This window comes from Equus asinus, chromosome 2, assembly GCF_041296235.1.
Source record: "Equus asinus isolate D_3611 breed Donkey chromosome 2, EquAss-T2T_v2, whole genome shotgun sequence".
In the NCBI taxonomy this organism is placed as follows: domain Eukaryota; kingdom Metazoa; phylum Chordata; class Mammalia; order Perissodactyla; family Equidae; genus Equus; species Equus asinus.
The window spans coordinates 159,955,910-159,977,476 of record NC_091791.1 but is presented as its reverse complement, the minus strand read 5'-3'; the positions used below and the strand labels follow the sequence as shown (position 1 = coordinate 159,977,476).

At 35.1% G+C, this 21,567-nt stretch overlaps 1 protein-coding gene across 1 annotated transcript in view; it reads right to left on the bottom strand.

Moving 5' to 3' along the window:
- Positions 1–21,567, bottom strand: part of AQR (aquarius intron-binding spliceosomal factor) — a 95,948-nt gene that overhangs the window by 51,692 nt on the left and 22,689 nt on the right. The window contains exons 9-15 of the mRNA XM_014847311.3: positions 18,407–18,483; positions 15,245–15,309; positions 13,985–14,101; positions 12,546–12,659; positions 10,858–10,961; positions 4,810–4,912; positions 2,189–2,309 (exon numbers count right to left, since the gene is read on the bottom strand). Of these exons, the coding sequence (XP_014702797.2) occupies positions 2,189–2,309; positions 4,810–4,912; positions 10,858–10,961; positions 12,546–12,659; positions 13,985–14,101; positions 15,245–15,309; positions 18,407–18,483 (701 nt within the window). The remainder of the gene's footprint in view (positions 1–2,188; positions 2,310–4,809; positions 4,913–10,857; positions 10,962–12,545; positions 12,660–13,984; positions 14,102–15,244; positions 15,310–18,406; positions 18,484–21,567) is intronic.

Genomic DNA, 21,567 nt, shown 5'->3' with positions numbered 1-21,567 from the left:
GAAACATCGATGTACAAAAATTTCAAATAATTTATGTTAGTAAACTCTGACTTATAATCTAATTCAATTTCCTTCAGGCCAGAGGCGGAGGAAAAGCATCTCTTTTGATAGCATGATTTTATTAAAAAAAAAAAAAAGACAAAATCAAAATGTCACCATTTTGCAACCATTTCGTCAACTCACAAAATTGAATTAACAAATCTAGGATGTTAAGCAGCAATAGCTGCTAATATCACAAAAAGAGAGAACCAGACATTATGTGCTTCCTGATGAAAGAACACACCATCTCCAAGAATCTTGCCGAAGAGAGAACCTCAGCCTGATCAAGCCTCTGCATCCAGCTGCCAATTTGCAAGAAAAATAAGGAGCAGAAGATCATGCTGAATTGTACTGTGAGCAGTCAACCAGAAAAATCTAGACTGTGGAAAACTATACAGATCAAGCAACTCAGATTGTTCAACAGAAAGAAAAGGAAGGGATATAGGGGGTACCCGTTAAGTAAAAGACATTTTAAAAATGTACATAACTGACTATGTGTCTTGGGATGCCCAACTGGGTGATAAAACTAGGAAGAAATACAAGATAGTGACTGCTATAAAAGTCAGGAAATGGTTACTTTCAAGTGGAGGGAAGAAGTGGTAACTAGGAGGGGACACATGGGAGGGTTCTGGGATGGCTGACAAGGTGGTTACAAGAGTTTCATGATGTTTCCTTTATGATAATTAGTGAAGTTCTATATTTTGTGTGGCTTTCTATATTAGTGTTTATTTTATAGCAAAAAGGTTAAAAAAAGGGAAAATTTTTACAAAGATTTTCTTTACAATTCTTATATTATATTGTTTTATATCTGTTCCAATTTCACTTATTTTCTCCTTGGGAGCTAGAAGCAGCTTGCATAATCATGCAGAATTAGCTTTGATCTTTGCCTATTTCACAGCATCAGACATTGGGCCTCCAAAACACAATCCCATCCACTGTCAATGGAGAACAATGGCAAGACATAGCCAAGTCTCTGGAAGCAGCTATGTTACAGTCAAACCATTTGGCAACTACTATTGTTCTGAAATACTTTCATTCCATCTAAGGTGCAAAGACTTAAATTTTGAGAAGTACTCCTTTTCACTTCGTTAATCACAGGAGTGAAAGAAAAATAATATTTTATACTAAGCAAAATGCGTTTTAAACTCAGAGCAGCATCATTGAATAGATATAAGACTGTTTACATTTTTAAGGATATATAAACATTTTATTAAAAAGATAAAATACTCATGAGTGGTATTTGCCTTTTAGGGGCTGATGAGTCAGAGTTAGATGTCATATATATATGGTCATAAATGTTTTTAGGATGAATGAATTAGAAAGGTGAGAAAACAATGCATTAACCACTGTAAGAACTTAAAAGGATCTGAAGGTCCCCTATTCTAAAATCTAGTACCATTTGAGAGCGCTGGGTCTATTGGGGTTATGACTCCAGGATCTGACTCCGAAATAACAATTTTCCTCTTAAATTAACATACCAGTGCTTACATAGTGACGTCTTTACAACAGCCTATTTCCTCTAATAATAATACTATTATTCAAAAGATTTCCAGTAATTTTTTTCAAAATAGGTCTTCAAAATGTGTCAGAATGCACTTTGACATACACTGAATTGTCGCGAACTCTCATCCTTAAAGGATGAGTGAAAGCATTTAGAAACAATCTGTTGAGAACTAGGTAGGTAAACAAACTAGGCAATTCCATTTTGGATCAAAACGAAGGGTTTATTATTAACCAATGACAATGTCTTTTTTTTTGTTTGGTGGTCATTAGCTGGCTCTACAAGGAATTCAAAAGAGCCTCTAAAAAATGCTTTGAAAAATAAAGCACTACCAAACAAAGCCTATTATAGTGACATAATGAAAGCTACATTTCCTGTATTATTAGGTCTCCTTAAAATTCAGTTTTATTGCTTTAAAATGGTCATAGATCATACAGGATAATACATACACCCACACACATTAGGGCACAGCTAAATTTAATAAAAATCCTTAATGCTAAGCATTCAAAATATTGAATAGTTTCTAGCTTCTAAAGTTGAACTTGAAGGTACCAGAAAATTATCCTCATGTATGTATTTTCAGTTACATATGATGAATTTGAAAACTAAGTTTCATGTTACACTTGAATCTGTATTTCTTTACCATACCTTCTCCAGAATAGTACTCAGTTGGGACAATATTTTCATCCCATATGATTTTCTCAGTTGGATACAAAGGCATCTGGTTCAACTGCTGAATCTGAGAAATTCGACGTTCGTGACGAGATACCTAAAAGAAACAGGTTCGGGCAGAAAGTTTTTAATCAAAATAATTTATGGAGAAACTCACCACCAAGTATGGAATGAGAAGTTTCATGTCTTTCAGTTACTGCAGCGCTTAAAAAGATATTTTTTTTTCCTTTTTCCATTTTCTCCATAAATCAAAGATAAAAGAGGTACCAATCGTGATGGGCTTCAAGAATCAGACAGATCTGAGTTCAACTCCCAGCACCTCTATTTATGAACTATGTAAAAGCTGGGAAAGTTACTTCAACCTCCTCGATCTTAGTTTCCTTTTCAGTAAAACAGATAAAACGCCACTCACATCTCAGGTTTCTTATGAAAATGAAATGGAACAAAATAGTGTCAAAGTACCTGGCACATGCAAAGACCTTAAAACTCATAGCACTTAGTATTCTACCAATGTAAGGAAAAAAACAGCAGCCCTATGTCTTAGGTTATAGTTTTCATTCCTGTACTAACAAGCTGAACAATCTGCGAAACTTTATTAATAACCTGGTCTCAGTCTTCTTTGTAAAATCAGAGTTGGACTTGATGATATCTGTGTACCCTTCCATTGTTAATATTATAGTAATCTATCTCAAAAGCAGAAATATGTTTGTTACCTAACAGATGCTAAAATAATGGCATGTTTCAAAAATGTGTCACATATTTTCAGCAGAGATAGTATTATTTTAGCAAAGAAGATAATGGGATATCATCTAAACAATACGTATATCTTAACTTTTTAATCATAATTTGTATTAGAAGAATCCAAAGCCGGAGGAAAGCCTTTAGGAGAGGCAGGAAATGACAGATATTGCAGCACTATAAAATTTTAAAATTGTTTTCTTTTGGTATAACTATTTAAATTTTAAGGATGAAATCTTAGCTATAAGACCCTAAAAGGCATAGGATAACTTTATACTCAAACCTATTTTCCATTAGAAAGATTCCTGGAAAAATCCTTGTTTCTTTCTATAGTAAGGATTTACTATTAATCCCTAAAACCTGACTTATGAGAGAAGATTTTAAATTGTCAGAAAATAGGACAAGGAATTTTTAAAAAGCACTTGTAGTCAGAGACAATGAAAAGTGATTCGTAAGAAGGAAGGCAAAGACAGTGACCCAAGACATGTATTTCACGTAAGTAAATATACAGGTAAAAAGGTATTTTCCATACTTGAATTAATTTAAAACCCTTCCCAAGGATTTCTCTCCAAATGGCACTTAAACACCTGTTACCAGGCTTAAAACACCTGCTACAAATAGTTTCTTGTTACTGCACCCAAAACTAGCACATCCTCTTGCTCTCTACAGTAAGGGATTATATTTTACACCCTATTTTAAAAATATTAGCTTGGAATATAAGTCACAAAATCACATGCCCATTACTGTTCCATATGTGTAAAAAATGTATATACACATCCACACAGTGTATGTTTGAGTAGGTATAAAAAAATGTCTGAAACATAGAAAAAACAATTCAACCTTATAGCAGTCAGGAAACGAAAAATTAAAACAAGCTATTATGTTTTTACCCATGAGACTGACAAAAATTGGGACGACTCATAACATCCAAAGCTGGAAAGAGCTTAAGGAGACATACTTCAATACATTGTTGGTGGCAACACACACCTTTTGGAGGATAGTTTGGCTGCCTCTTTTATCTTTGAAATAAGCACACACTTTAGTCAAACAATTTCACTTCCAGGATCACTCCTAAATGTTCAATTTTGGGCACAAAGAGCCATGTACAAGGAATGTATCATTATTTCTAATAGTGAACATGGCAAATAACCTAAATATTCACAGTGGGGTATGGGCAAATACTCATCCATTTTATAAAATAGTCTACTGAAGTTGAAAGTAAGGTATATTCCTTCCCCTCAATTTTGCTATCAATCTAAAACTGCACTAAAAAAATAAAGTTTTACCAAAAAAAGGTACTAGTTTGAGTTAAAGCCCCTCATTTCCCAAAATGACTGAGAAACCCCTTGGAATTCTAAACCACTAAGTCAGTGATAACTTACTCTATTTCTAAACATTTCTGAGTTTTCCAGTGATAAAGGTATAGCTTAATATTCAAGGTTCTATATTTAAATGGTAACTTTTAAAATTAACAGTTATATAGATAGATATGAATAAATATGCAATGCGTGTGTGTGTGTGTGTAAGCATGACCTCTTAAAGGCAGGAATGGTGTCAGCTCTCTACATATCCCCAATGCCTGAATCCAGTGCTTGACAAAGAATTGCTCATAAATGGTTGTGTAGAATGAATTCATACCATAAAGCAGTTTTAAGGGGTAAACACTTAAGAAGCGGAATCCAAGAGATGAGAAAAGAAATCTGAGAAAATCAAATGATGATTTAATTCCAAAACAGGTAGGAATTATCTTCCTAATCTTTAGCCTGGAAAAAAAATCTTTATCAAATCCTACATCTTTAAGCATGATTCAAAATGGCAGGGAAAACCTCATGTAAAATTCAAAGAACATTAATATTTACCAGCAATTCCAGAAGGAATTCTTTATCAAAAGTTGTGTCTTCAGTTTTAGGAAGAGTTGGTAACAAGCAGAGGTATGATGCCACCTGGTGGAGTGTATTTGAACTGCAGAATAAAGAATATGCAGATCAGAATATTTTCTTCTTTTTTTTTTTAAAGATTGGCACCTGAGCTAACAACTGTTGCCAATCTTTTTGTTTTTTTCCTGCTTTATCTCCCCAAATCTCCCGGGTACATAGCTGTATATCTTAGTTTGCTTTATCTCCCCAAATCTCCCAGGTACATAGGTGTATATCTTAGTTGTGGGTTGTTCTAGTTGTGGCATGTGGGACGATACCTCCTCAACATGGCCTGACGAGCAGTGCCATGTTCGCGCCCAGGATCCGAACCCGCGAAACCCTGGGCCGACAAAGGGGAGCACTCGAACTTAACCACTCGGCCACGGGGCCAGCCCCCAGAATATTTTATGCTTAATGTCCTTTACTTCACTTTTAAAACACGTAATTTCACAGAGTGCTTAAAAAGTTTTACTTAGAAAATATATCCTTTGACATGAGTAATAAATATAAAAAATCAGCAACTAAAGTTAAACATCTAACAACGGATTCTCAAAGCATCTTCGGCAAACGTCTCATGTTCTCCGCGACCCTTTCAGGCAGTCTGCAAGGACAATGCTTTTTCTATTAATACTAAGACATTATTCAGTTTTTTTCACTTTCTTTACATACACAGTGACAGTGTGAAAGCAATGGTCGGTAAGAATGCTGGCACGGATCAAGGGGGTGGTACCAACCAGTACCGGAAGTAGTCACAGCATTCCTCACTGCCACACGCAGTTTTAAAACAAAGCCAGTTTTGTTTAAGAATGCCCTTGATGAAGTAGCAAAAAATCATTAACGTCATTAAATATGGACTCGAGTATCTGTTTTTTAAAAATTTTGTGTGACAATGGGAAGGATATTTTGTACACAATTGCTACCTGAAAGAACAACTGAAAAATCATGGTTATTCAGACTGGAATAAATAACAAAAGAATTTTCAAATTTCAAAAACAAACCTGTAACTTCAAGGAAAACAACTTAAAGTATTTGTTGCCAAAGCTTAAATTTGAGCTTCCAAGTGAAAAACTGGAATTTTGGAAAACTTGCATTTGCCACTGTGAGACTGACAGCTTTCCACCACCTTAAATACAGTTTCATCACCGTCCAAAATTCCCTCAAACTTTCTCTCCCGGTCCCTGGTGACCACTAATTTGTTTTCAGTCTCTATAACCTTGCTTTTTCCAGCCGGTCAAATCAATGGAATCATACATTATGTAGCCTTTTGACACTGGTTGCTTTCACTTAGCATAATGCATTTGAGATTCACCTACATTGTTGTGTGTATCAGTAGTTGGTTCCTTTTTACTGCTGAGTAATATTTCATTATATGGACATTTCACAGTATTTTTATTCACCTAACAGTTGAAGGAGATTGTGTATTCCAGTTTTTGACAACTACAAATAAAAATACTACATATATTTCTGTACAGATTTTTGTGTGACCAGAAGTGTTCATTTCTCTTGGGTTTGTTTGTGAGAACACTAAATCATACTGTAAATGCATGTTTAACTTTACAATAAAACTATCAAATTTTTCCAATGTGGCATTACCATTCTGGATTCCCACCACAAGGTATAAGAATTCCCAGTGCTCCACATCCTTGTCAAGAGCCAATATATTGTTGTTCTTACAAATAATTCTAATAGGCACATCATGATATCTCATTATGATTTAAATTTACATTTCCCTAATGACTAACGATGCTAAGCATCTTTCAGTGGGTTTATTGAAATCTATCTATTTTCTTTGGTGAAGTATCTCTTCAAATTGATAGCCATTTTTTTTTTTTAAAAGATTTTATTTTTTCCTTTTTCTCCCCAAAGTCCCCCGGTACATAGTTGTATATTCTTCGTTGTGGGTCCTTCTAGTTGTGGCATATGGGACGCCGCCTCAGCGTGGCCTGACGAGCAGTGCCATGTCTGTGCCCAGGATTCGAACCAACGAAACACGGGGCTGTCTGCAGCGGAGCGCGCGAACTTAACCACTCGGCCACGGGGCCAGCCCCTTGATAGCCATTTTTTAATTGCTGTTTTCTTATTATTGAGTACTGAGACTTCTGGATACCAGTCCATCATCAGATATGTGTTTGGCCAATATTTTCTCCCAGTTTGGGGCTTCTCTCTTCGTTCTCTTAATGTCTTTCTAATACAAGTTTTAAATATTGATAAAGTCCAATTTACCAAGTTTTTACCTTCTGGATTGTGGCAAAAATCTCTGCACAAACCACAATCACAGAGATTTTTCTCCTATATTTCCTATAAGTTTTAGTTTTGATATTTAGGCCTATGATTCATTTTGAGTTAATTTGTGTACATGATGCAAAATAGAGGTCAAGTTTCATACTTTGCATATGGATGTCCAAGTGTTCTGGCACTACTGTTGAAAAGATTATCCTTTCTTCAATAAGCTGCCTTGGTACCTTAATCAAAAATCACCTAACCATATATGTGTGGCATATTTCTGAACTCGACCCTGTTCCAGTGATCCGTATGTCTACTCTTTGTCCAATACCACAATGTCTTGATTACTGTAACTTTATAGTAAGTCTTGAAATTAGGTACTGTAGTGGAAATCCTCCAACTCTGCTCTTTTTCAAAATGGTTTTGGCTATTCTAGTTCCTATGCCTTTCCATATTAATTTTAGAGTAAGCTTGTCCATTTCTATAAAATATCCTGCTGGGATTTTGACTGGAACTGAATGATATCTCTAGATCAATTTTGGTGACTTCACACCTTAACTGAGTCCTCTCATCCATGAGCAAGGAATATTTCTCCATTTTTTAAAATTAATTCACTTTAATTGCACAGACTTCCTTAACATGGTTTTCAGACACCACACTGAAACTAACTTTTAAAAAAACTACCACTTGTCAAGTGGTATAGTATATAGTATCGAAGAAGAATATTCTCAATTACTTGAAAAAGCTATTGAAATACACTTCCCTCTGTGTAAGCCTGAATTTTCTTCATTTACTTCAACCAAAACAACTCACAACAACTGAATCCAGAGCAGATCTGCAAATCCAACTGTCTTCCAAATGTCTGATTAAGCCAGACATTAAAGAGACTTGCAAAAAGGTAAAACAATGCCACTCTTCTCACTATGTATTTTTTTCATTTTGGAGAATCTATTTTTCATTAACAATACACATGCTAACATAAAATGGATTTTAATTGATCTTGTTAATGAATTAAGCACAGCAGTCCCCCCGTATCCATGGGGGATACATTCCAAGATCCCCAGTAGATGTCTAAAAGCACAGATAGTACTGAACGCTATATATACTATGTTTTTTCCTATACATAGCTATGATAAAGTTTAATTTATAAATTAGGCACAGTACAAGATCAAAAATTTCTCTTTGGCATATCTGACTTGCCAGCATCACTACTCTTGCACTTTGGGGCCATTATTAATTAAAATAAGGGTTACTTGAACACAAACATTGGGATACCACAACAACTGATCTGAAAACTGAGACGACCACTAAGTGACTAACAGGCAGGCAGCGTTTATAGCGTGGATCCGCTGGACAAAGGGATGACTCTCATCCTGGGCGAGACAGAACGGGATGGCACAGGTTTCATCACGCTACTCAGAATGGCATGCAATTTAAAACTCATGAACTGTTTACTTCTGGAATTTTCCATTTAATATTTTTGGACCACGGTTGACTGCAGGTAACTGAAACTGTGGAAAGTGAAACCGTGGATAAGGGATAACTAGCGTATTTAAAATTTTTTCAGTTTTAATTTCTAATATAGTAAACATAATGGCTATAATCCACATAAAAAAATTTCTTTGAGATCCTCAATAATTTTTAAGAGTATAAAGGAGTTGTATTGGTAAAAATAAATTCCCTGGATGGATTATGCAGCTAAATTAAATGTAAAAAAACAAATCTGCAAAAGTGCTTTAAAAATAGAAGACAATATTTTTTGTAATCTTATGGTGAAGAAGGCCTTGTATATAAAGCATTTGTTATTGTTATTAAAAAGATGGGAAGATGTGATTAATTAACATCTGCAATAACAAAATATACCATAAACAAAGCTTAAAAGTGAGAAACTGAAAGAAAATAATTGCAACACAAACTAGACAAAATATTAGTATCCAGAATACATAAAGGTTCAGAAAAAAAAATCAACAAAAACTACAAGCAATGGAATACAAACTAGCAAAGGATAATAACAAGCAAATTATAGAAGAAATGCAAACGGGCAAGAAAAATAGAAAGATGCTCAATCTCCCCCGATATAATCACAGAATGTAAAGTAAAACAATGAGGGTTTTTCCCCCCTTGGATTAGCAAAAACTAAAGACTAATAGACTAATTTACCTACTGTTGGTAGGGAGAACAATAAATCCTCCTACATTGTTGGTGTAGTACATAACTGGTATATATTTTGAAGGAAATTTAGCAATATATAACAAATATTAAACACATAAGCCCTTTGAGTCAGCCATTCTGCTTCTGGGAATCAGTAACAAAAATTTTTACCTAGAAGCAAAAAGGATATTCATTACCAAATTATTCGTACTAGCCAAAAATTTAAAAATTCAAGATTCACCAATGGGAGAATGATTAAAAAATAGTATGGCAGACCTGTTCAAACTCTATGAAGTTATTTAAAAGGAGGAAGCAGATCGATGCGCTATTGTAAGAGTTAATATTAAATTCTCATGTAAAAATGAACAAGCAGACCAACATCGGTTGTTTAATTTAAATAGCCAACTAACTAAACATAAATCCTCCCAAGAGTTAAGGACAATGGAGAAATAGCAAAGCACAGTGGTTAAAAGTTAGGGTTCAGAATAATAAAGAATGAAATCTTGCCATTTATGACAACATGGATGGACCCTGAGGGTATTATGCTAAGTGAAATAAGTCGGACACAGAAAGTTATAATCTCACTTATATGTGGAACCTAAAAAAACAAACAAAAAAAAACAAGCTCATAGATTCACAGAATAGATTGGTGGTTTCCAGAGCCAGGGGATATGGGGGTTGAAGGGAGTCAAAAGGTACAAACTTCCAGTTATAAGATAAATAAGTCCTGGGGAGGTTATGCACAGCATGGCCAACTATAGTTAATAACAATGTATTGTATATTTGAAAGTTGCTAAGAGAGCAGATCTTAAAAGTTCTCTTCACAAGAAAAAAAGTTCTGTATGTATGGTGACAGATATTAACTAGACTTAGTGTGGTGATCTTTTCAGAATATATAAAAATATCAAATCATTATGTTGTACATCTCAAACTAATGCAATGTGTGTCAATTATACCTCAATAAAAAGAAAATTAAAAAAAAATGTTAGGACTCAGAAATCATACTACCTAGGTTCAAATCCTATCTCTGCCACTTACTTGTGTAAACTGGGTAAATTACTTAACTATTCTGTGCCTCAGTTACCTTATATGTAAAATAGTACCTACTCTTCCCACACGGATGCTTTGAGAATTAAACTATTTATACACTTAGTAGAGTGCCTACCACACAGCAAATAAATGTATGCTATTAGTACTATTTTCAAAAAAAGTGTAACATCAGAAATCTAAATGCCAGAGAATATTACTAACTTCATAAACTTTAAATACGCAAAAATTTTCCTAAGTCACATCTCTAATATCACATATCATCAACATTTATTGGTTTCTGCAGTATGCTGTTTATGATTGATGGGATAACAGCTTTATGTTCCACTTTAAAGAAAATATAAGATCTAGGAAAACTGTATAAGTTATGAAAAATATAAATTTTACCAAAAAAAGAAAGAGAAGATGGGTAATTATATTTAAGTGACTCAGAGATACCACTAGAGAGAAGTGCTATTTCTAGCTGTCAGTGAAGAGTAGCACAGCAAGTAACATTACCTAAAATAGTGTAAAAGAGACTAACAGCAGAAAAGAAAATTAAAATGCAGTTTTCCTTTCATGTTGCCTTACCTAAGAGGTCCAAAAAACTTGATCAAGGATTCCCGAGTATCTACTTCTGCCACATTTGAGAGGGCAAAATCATAGAGTTCAGGGAAATGTGCAAAAGCAGCTCTCTAGAAAAGAGCAAAAAAAAAATTAATGTTTACATATTAATACAATCAACTACAATTTATATACTATATAATGGAAATAATATTTAAAAAATATATTAATGCACTTCTCTTTCTTATATGCTTCTCATATGGGACTTCTGCCTTATTCAGTCATAAGCATTCAATACAATGAGAAAAAACTAGAATTGTTCTAGTAGGAATGCAAAAACAAAGAGTCAATGTTCAGTTTTTTAATTTTAAAACTGTATTTTGAATGTAGATAAAAATAGCCATGAAGGCCAGCTTTACTGACAGGAGGGGAACTGGCCTAAAAAAATTAAAAGAAAGGCCTAAGGGAAATTCTCCACTAAAGAGAGAGCTTGAGAGAGAGGCCAAAAGCCTAGTGTGCTTGTGCCCTGCTATCTTTTAGAACTCTGGAAAGAGAGGACCTTACAGGGTAGCACCTCCAACCAACAGGGGGTAAGCTGCAAGAAAACAGAAATAGTGGCATTATGCTGATTTAGTAAGAGTGTGTGAGACAACATTCCTAGTCTTCCTTAATGCCCATGTGGCACAGAGAAGATCAGGAGTTTTCATGTGCCCCACAGTGGATAACACAGAATGTTGCCGAGGTTATGCATGAGCCTGCCATAGGATTACTACAGGCAATGAAACAGTAACTCTGCAATCCAAGCCTTAGAGTAAGCTGTCTAAGCAAAGAAATGAATGTTAGTCAGCTCTCAGGAGAACTCCAGTACCATCAAGAACAAGGTTGGGGCCTCATTAGCAGGGAGATATCCAGGCTCCTCAGGAGCAACCATCACGCCTTGCCTGTGCCGAGAGAAGAGACCACGTGCCACAGTAACTGTGGTCACTTCAAAGGCAGAGGCAGAAGGACAAGAACACTAATGCTCTGAAAAAAGCAGGAAAAGACACTTGAGCTGGGACAGTGTGCAGATCATTCCTCTTCCAAAGAATGAGGCTATCCTAGTGTCTCCATGTTCCCAGATGCCACTTTGGGAGAGGAGAGGAAAAGCAGAGACTCCTTGACAGGTGGTGGAATTGAATACGAAAGACAGTTTGAACTTAAGTTTGACTTAGTCTTTACCCAAAAAAAGACTTCTTAAAACAGAAAGAAATGAATTACTTTAAATTGACAAAAGCTTCTTTCTGCCACCAGAGGAAATGGAGCTCAAGAGCAAGATGAAATCAGTAATAGAAAACAAACAAAGGCACTTTTCCAGCAGATCTGAGCTGTACTGGTAAATTTCAGTCTCATTATGTGTGTTTATCTTTCAAATTATAAATGCTTACACATACTTTGTCACGTTGAAATAGTCTTTCATAAAATAAAACTAATAATGCACCAAACTGGCCCAATAACTAATATTTCTGAGTGTCAAACATCAGTATATTGATTCGCAGGACTTAGGACTATGAAAGAATGCCATTTTTTTCATTAATTCATCAGAATTACCAATATTTACAAAGTTCAAGATGAAAACACTATTAAGTATCTTTTTCTATTTGTACTATACAAAAGAAAAATTATTTATGACCCAACTTTATGGAGCAGAGGCAAAGGCGATAATGCATTTCAATTACCTGTAGAGAAGTAATTCTATCATAGTGAATTGTAGTCATCTCGTTCTCTGTCAGAGCATTTCCAGTCTGGTCATTAATCTCAAAACCAGTATAGAACTTAAGCATGTCCAAAAGCTGAAAGGATACATTTAAATTAATAAACTGTGTGAACATAAGAGCAAGAAAGCATGAACAAACACTATTTACTAAAAATAATAAGTCCTATTCCTTCTTAGAGGTGCTTAAAAACTGGAATGTAAACAATGCAACAAACACTTCAGAACATATCCGAACGTGTTTTACTTATGTGAGAATAAAGTATGTGCCTTGTGAATAAATCGTCTATTTCATATACATAGCTACTTCTACAAGAAGAACTTAAACTGCAATTCCAATACTGAAGAGACATTAAGGATTCTAATGAAAAAAAAAAATCTATCTACATCACTGCAAATTTATAGAACTAGACCACTAGAGGGAACTCCTGAGGTCTTTACTTATGCCACTTAGAATTTCTGAATGAGGGCTTTGGAATTCATAATTAGAGATACTCTTCTCTATGTGCTTCTTCTATTAGAGGAAAAACAGCAAGGTGGAAAAGCTAAGTTATTCATTCCTCTCATCAGTCTCTGTGGCCATCAAGCCCTACTGCTAACAAAGGCCTGCTTTCCCCCTGTGCCGGCAGCATCAGTAGTCTACAGGTTGCGTTCACCCCAAATCTTTATCATTCTTAATTCTAATCTATGGCCGATCAGATATTAGGATTTAATATATTTCAATATACTTGGCAAATCACTGGATAGAAATTTAGCAAGAGAATGAGAAAAAAGGAATGCTTACAGATAAAAGATAAAAGAATTCTTAAAAGAATATGCAAACACACAAAAATTGTATCTCCAACTATGATCTCATCAAAAGGCAAGTGTTAGAAGTTTGTTAGACGACTCTTCTTCTGGATGACATTACCGGGAAGGCAAAACCCTAACACTTTGTCTTCCTATCCAAAGTAGCATACGGAGTGCATATGCCTTCCTACTCAAGGCAGCAGACTAAGTATACACACACTTCCATGCTATTGACTGCCTCTGTCACCATCATCTTATGGAAAGAGAACCATGGTATTAAGGTGTAGTTCACTTGAAACTAATGCTCATCATCTATTATATTCCATAGCATGTGGGACTACATCACACATAATTTAGTCCAATAATAAAATCACATGTGATTAACAAAGGATTATAATATATAGTTACTAGAGGTAACCTACAAAAGAAAACATTCATTTTGTATATTAAGACTTGATTTTACTTTAAAATGACTAACTGGGAATTCACATTATTCAATTCAATATTTAGCAAAATTTACTTTCTGTCATACCCTGGTACTTTCAGTTGCACAGCAAAGAAAAGATCAATTTAGAAATGAAAATGATAAGTATGTTCAAATACATCAATGCTCACCTGGGAAAAAAGATGGCCATCCTCTTCCCTATGAACAAGATTGGAAAGGTAACAGTGAACCAAAAGGTGGGAGTCATCCAGGATGGTATTAAACCAGCGCCTTGTGGGGAGCAGGGCCTAGAAAAAATATACATCACAGCAATAATTATGTCTGCATGTTCTCTGTAGCCAGAGGCGAAGTCTACTGATATTTAACTCACAAATATTAATCATGCACGGACAGAGGACCCTCCAGCCTCCCAAGAGACATGGTGCACTAAGCAAGGGGTCTGGTCCATATTGTAAATAAATTCAGTGGTAATATTTCTAAACAAAATTCAGCACTGGAAGAAATCTCACAGATATTTCGACGACTAGTTTTCAAACAAAATCCTACACAAAATTCCAACATGTACTGTGTGTAGGTTTAAAAACGAAGATGCTTTGAGAGAAAAGGGAGTTGGGACCCCTAACTGGAGACTCCTTTCTCAGTTTCCTCTTCCTACACCCTACTATGACAGCCAGCAAGGCAATGATGAGAAACTGGGACAATCAGTTTGAAAACCACTAATCTAATCAAATATCCTCATTTTGTGGATGAGGTTATTGAGATCCTCAAAGGTTATAAATTAGTTACTGGCAGAGCTTGAATTTGAATGAAGATCTCATGAATGACTGCTAGTCCAACACTCTAATCCTCACGCCAAGAAACCACCCTGTCTCTCCAGATAAGGAATGAATGGAGAGGATTTTCTTTCAATTTCCTTCATTAAAGGAGAAAGGAAGGAAAATGAATTCAATCTGAACTACACCAACTCTGCACCTGAACTTTCCATCAAAATCTTGTACCTAATAGTATGAAATCTTCTCTTTTAAGAACCTTAATTTAAAAAGTTCACAACAGGAGCTATATCTTTCTTCTTCAACATTAGGCACATTTAGAAAAGTGAGATTATTAAAGAAATGGCTATAAACCATGACTTCAGTCAGTATTTAAATACTCAATACTCTATACAGGGGTATTAAAATGCGACAGAAAATAAACTGCCATGTTTAATAACTACACTAAATAATGTTTTTTCTACAAACAGCCATCTGACAGTCATCTGAAGACCTCAAGGGTCAAATGCCTTTGACTCTTCTCTATGAGACACCTTAAAATAGGTACAAACAAAGAAAGGACTGTTTCAGGTGACAAAGAAATATTTCACATATAGCCATATGCTTAATCTGAGCCTCCTAAATGATTATATAACAGAAAGGTCACTGCACACTTCTTACCTCTAGATCAATCATAAGTTCAATGAATCTTTCACAGTAATGAACTTTGTCCATAGTGACAGGTTCTAGACATAACAGAAAACATGTTAGCATTTTCTTACTTAGGCCATTCTGTGGTACTGTATCTTAAAATTGGCAGTTAATCAGTTATTTAAACAACGTCATTTGTCCCTTATTCATCAGGATTGGACTAACTATGATTCACAGTAAGGACCTCACATATATGTCAAAAAAAGCAGGGCTTATCCTTATATTTAGCTCTACAAATACAAGAAAATGAAAAACCTAGCTTGCATCAGAAATACATTTTAAAAATCAGATTTGCAAAAATATTTTTAAAGTGTTAATTTTTAAAAATCTGTACTGAATGTCAGATTTTGAAAAAATCTGGATATAAAAACTAGAAAGGCAGTTTTTTTATCAATTCTTGATCCACTTTCCTATTGTCTTCACATGGCAAACTTTTAGAACTTCTTTCACATGCATAAACAACATACATATATGCATGCATGTAAACATACAAAGATATATTTATCTTTAGAATGCACAGAAAGAGGGTAGGAAAGATACACATCAAACTAATTAAAGGGACAATTTTTATGACTTTTTTCCCACTATACATGCATTACTTTTGACATTAAAATGCCAATGACACATAGAGCAATAAAATATTTTTAAATTACTATTTTATTTTATGCTATTCATGAGCACTAATGTACTACTTTAAAAAACATTTATTTTTGTTTTTCAAATAATTACTGCCTTGTGACATGACATACTTTCAAGCTATAAGGCTTTTTTCCTAATGCCAGGAAACGGTCTACCATTTCACCAGCTAAACCATCCTGCCAAGATTGTTTCAATTAAAAAGAAGATAATTTCAGGGTCCCTACTGCTTTTTAGTCTAAGGACTCCCAGCAGCAACTAATCCAGTGCTAAACCTGTACAAAGCACCCTACAAATGCTCAGATAAATCCACTTATTTAATTTATTTGCAGTATACAGGAAAATGGAGGGCTTTATGAAGACAGAAATGTGAATACTTTTGTGACTAATATATGGAGATGTTAAGTGGAACTTTTCTAGTTAACACATGCCCATAAACCAGACCCTAAAATAACAACCACAGAATTTCACAGCTGGAAAAAATCTTAGAGAACATCTACTCTAGCTCTTCATTTTCCAGGTGAGAAACTGAAGACTAGAGAAAATGACAAGATGAAAGTGTAGAACAAAGTAATAGCTGGTTAAAACTAGAATCCAGTTTTCTGAGACACAGTCTAGGTCACACAGCTGTTGAAACTAAAGAATATAAAGAAGCAACTTTTAAATCAAATCCATTCAAACCAGTCCTCTGCTGCGATCTTTTGTTCTTGTTACCGTTAAAGGAAAATATTTTTGTCTAAAATTTAAAAAGTGAGCAAACTTTGTATTCTGTATTTTTATTTAGAGCCTGAGAAAATTATTGGCAATGGCCTATTTAAAATTAGAACACGATGCCTGGTGCTCAACTCCTGAGGTCTGGTGGATAAAACTATCTGTTTTTACATTAGTTGGCCCTACTGATCATATTGTTCAGAGCTGAAACCTTGTTAGTCCAATTTCAGACACCAATATATCCTTATCACTTGCTTCTTATATGTATTCTGTTTTTTTCCTTTCTTCTGACAGCAGTCCTGACATCGCAGATCATCCTACACAGGTTTCCTTTATAACAACTGATATGAACATGTTTTTAATTGCTCTGTTAAATGAAACTACAATCCTTCTTATTCTTTTAAAAATTAGTTTTCTGTTTCTTAACGATACAATCCATCCATCTTTATACCCTCTCTGAACTGGCACACTATTTTCATCATCTTGTTGGTTCCTTTGCCAGCGAATTAACAAATTTTCATTAAAGCTCAAGATCAAGTTAAGAAATACTGTTTTCTGACAATATATGAAAAACAGCAGCAACAGTTAGCGTTTACAGGTTGTTAAAATTACTGCAGGCCTATGTTGTTGCTGTCACTTGATTTTCAAACCTTTCTACATGACCCTAGATAAACATTCCATAGCTAGAGTCAATTTTTATGACCCTAATTATTACAGACATTAGTAGTTCTAAGCATTAATTATTACTATTTGGTTAAGAAAACCAAATCTAAGTCCTCTTTCCAGGTTTAGGTTGCTTAACTGAAAGATTTAAATATATTAATATTAAACAACTCAGATTTTATCAATCAGCATATGACAATTTTTCCTTTTACTGATGGTGGTAGTAATAATATACCCCAAATCAGGTAGAGTTGATTTTTAGAATTAGTGTCTATTGCTCACTGAATTATAGGTATAATTTTCAGTTGTAAAATATTACTTGGAGACTCAGCATTTATAAGCAATTTTGTTGTATTTTAAACAAAGCTACAATCTCTGATGCAAAAATACAAATATGATACATCGCAGAGCTGTTCTTAGATTATATTCAAGTTAGGAAATAAAATATTATTAACCAATTACATATCTTACATAGTATATATATACCTTTGTTACGTAAACAATATTCTATTTGCATTCACTAAATGCTTATAAAGAAGATCTTGCAAACCAAACTAATGTAATTAGCCCCTCTTGGTACATAGACATATAACACACAGACACACATATGCGTCCATATATAGTATAATCATGGTATATTTTAAAGTTTATACTCTACATAGTACTTATGTTTGTTTCATCAATAAATAGGAGCCACGATTTTGTCTAGCTCATATCTCAAAAATAATTCTCTTCTTCCTCTCCAAACAGTATTTGATGTCGCCTGAAAACACTATTCAGCACCATAGTGAAAATGCCATGTGGATAGGGTCTGTGACTGTCTTGTTCACCACTGTGTCCCAGTACCTTGTTAAGGACTTGAGTCTTGTAAGTAAGCTCAAAAAATATTTGCTAAATAAATGAACATTTCAGTAACCGTGCTGGTGCCTTTAAAATATGTGAATTTTTAAGGTAGTCACAGTACTCAGACTCGTAATGTATCTGAAAAGTGGAGGAGATACACTTTGTCATCACACTTTTAAAACATTCTAAGAGCAGTTTTTAGACCAGAGATTAGTAAATACTACAGGGGAGATCTAAATGAGAACTTCACAAATGAGCTGAGAACAAGAAGAAAGTTACCAGAAAGCGGGACTGATTTCAGCACAGAGATAAACTTCTGGATGAGTTGTGAAAGAAATCTTCGTTCTTGATAGGCTCTAAAATCAGAGAGATAATGTTGACCGAACTATTTTTGAAAAACAATTATTTCAAAAGCAAAATTTAAATACTGAACAAGTCTTTTATCTTTCTCTGAAATTGGGACCATAATTTGAACATAGCCTCTTCTTTGTATGTAAATACAGCACTACATGAAGAAAAGAAGAGCTTCGTTACTGGCCTAACAAGGCAGCTAAGAAAGCACCTCCTTCTTCTTACTGTAAAAGCTTTCACTTGTGATTTAAAGGTCAAGACTAAAAAGTTTTCAAAATTTCATTTATAGTCTGCCCTTAACATTAAAAATCTAATGTTTAAGCGTGTAGTTAAAACGAGATGAGTAATTTTTTCTTTTTTTTTTTAAGGAAGATTAGCCCTGAGCTAACTGCTGCCAATCCTTCTCTTTTTTCTGAGGAAGACTGGCCCTGAGCTAACATCCGTGCCCATCTTCCTCTACTTTATATGTGGCACGCCTACCACAGCATGGCTTGCCACGCAGTGCCATGTCCACACCCGGGATCTGAACCAGTGAACCCCAGGCCGCCAAAGCGGAACGTGTGAACTTAACCGCTGTGCCACCGGGCCGGCCTGGAGGTGAGTAATTTTATACTTTAATATGTTTAAAGTAGCAAATAGAATATTACAATGTCTAAAAATTAAATGTTAGCTTAAAAGACAATTTTCTACTCATTACTAATTTTTTTTTTTATTAATGTTATGATAGATTACAACCTTGTGAGATTTCACTTGTACATTTTTGTTAGTCATGTTGTGGGTACACCACTTCCCCCTTTGTGCCCTCCCACCACCCCCCCTTTTTCCTGGTATCCACCGATCAGATCTCCTTATCAATATACTAACTTCCACCTGTGTCTACTCATTACTAATTTAAGATACACCAGGTACCAATTAATCAGCAACCATCATATATTGATTATGCCAGTCCTGCTGGAAATACAAAGGAGGGGAATGACTAAAATATACTTGAAATGACAAGTCATGTTATACAAAGATAACTAGTAACACAAGCCAGCATGTAATTAATAAAACTGGCTGACATTAATTGAGCACTTACTGTGCTAGGATTTGAGCTGCGTTTAAGTACTTCATACAAATAATCTCATTTAATGCTGACAACAGTCCTAAACAGAAATAGGTACTATTGTCCCAATTTCACACTGAGGCTCAGAGGTAAGGTAACTTGCCCAAAGTTACCTGTAGAACCTATACTTTAAACAACTACATGCTCTGACCATTACACAAACAGCTGGCGTTCCAGTAAAAAACACACAGCGTGTTTTAGGAGTTCAGAAGAATAAAGCACTGTGGCCTAAAGTAGTTGGTCTACAAGAGTGTTTAGAAGGTTAACCTTGAAGTAAATGGAGTGGAGGGGAAAAGGTACTTTGGAAAGCAATGTTTAAGAAACAATGAACAGACTAGTCCAGTGGTTTGAGAAGTCACAAGAAACAGCTGGAGGTTTCTGAATGCCGCTGTAAGGAGTTTAGAGTTTATCCTACAGGAATGAGCAAACCACTGGAAGGTGGTGAGTAGGAATATGGCAAAATAAACATAATTTTCTACGAAGATGGCTACGTACGCTCATTGACGTGGGAAAGTTGGAAGAAACATCAAATAGGAATTTATTGTAGTGGTTTAGTCAAGAGGCTGTAAAGGCCTGAATTAAGATGACAGAGTGTGGATAGACAAGAAAGGAGAGGAAGGACAAAAAATGAATCTGATAGCACTGGTTGACTGGATATAAATAGCTGGTCAGAGAAGTGGAGTGCTCCAAGCTCAAATGGCAGGAAGAATTAAGAGAAACAGAGCAGAAAGGTGAGTTTGGGAGGAAAAAACAAGAGTATTAATTAGTTAAGCCAAACTGAAATTCATGGCATGCATTGAAATAGAAGTACATAGCAAAAGGTAAGACAAAGACAGGAAAGCAGAGAAGTGCAGACCAGAGAGATTTAGGATTAAATCATATTGAGGCAATGGGAACAGGGAGGTTAAAAAGAAAAAGTAGTCAAATGATGCAAAGATATCATGCAATTAGTCCAATCAAGAGGCTGCTGGCTGGAAAGATATCATGAAACCGTTGAGACTGGAGTTGGAATTTACAAAGGGATGCTCCTACTCTGACTCTAATATCTTGTCCTCATAACTCTCACTCCCTTACTCCCAAACTCATTTCTCTGACATCCAGATTTTTTCATTTCTTCCTATTTTCAGTAACCATCAGCATAACTCCAGTTTGTCCTCTTTTCATGGTCTACATACCTCACTAACTAATATCACCTGTACTCATGGCTTCCATTACTATCTGCACATGTATAAACTACTCTCCTAAATGGAAGAAAAAATAAGAGTCAAAAAAGCTATCAGAGGCCCAAGGGAAGTGAGTCCTTAGCATATATACATAAGCAGAGAAAAAGAAGTGGAAAAGAGCAATTAAAGATGGAAAAAGAAAAAAGATTACTGCTGGAACAGTCAAGGAGTAAATAAGGCAAGAGCATAGTTGACGAATTAGCCTGAGAGTGAGAGAAACAAACGTTTTAGAGTATACAGATCCTTCCCCTGTGTCCTACTAATAGCACTTTGTTCAATGCAATAAATACTCGCTACCAGACTTCTATCTACTTGATAATTACTATTAAAATAACACATAGCCCCCACCTGCTTCTTTAGTCCTTATACTTGATTTTTCTCCTTACCACGTATCACCATCTAATATACTATATAATTCATCTGTTTATTGCTGTCTTCCCCAACTAGAATGTAAGCTCCACGAGAGCAAGAATTACTTTCTATTTTGTTCTCTGCTATATCCCTTATACCTACAACAGTACCTGGCAACATAATAAACATTCACTATTTCTTGAGTTAATGAATGAATTATGGTTGGCGTGTATAAAAGTTATTATTAACAGTGACAGAGTAAGAAAAGCTGGATTGACAGCCTGAAGATTGTGGAGAAAACTGAGAACCACCTATGATGGAGAGACCAGGGACAAAAGGCAGGGAGAAGATCATTGATATACTTATCACCGGGGCAGGGAGAAGAGAAAGAAAAAAAACATGGTGGTGAC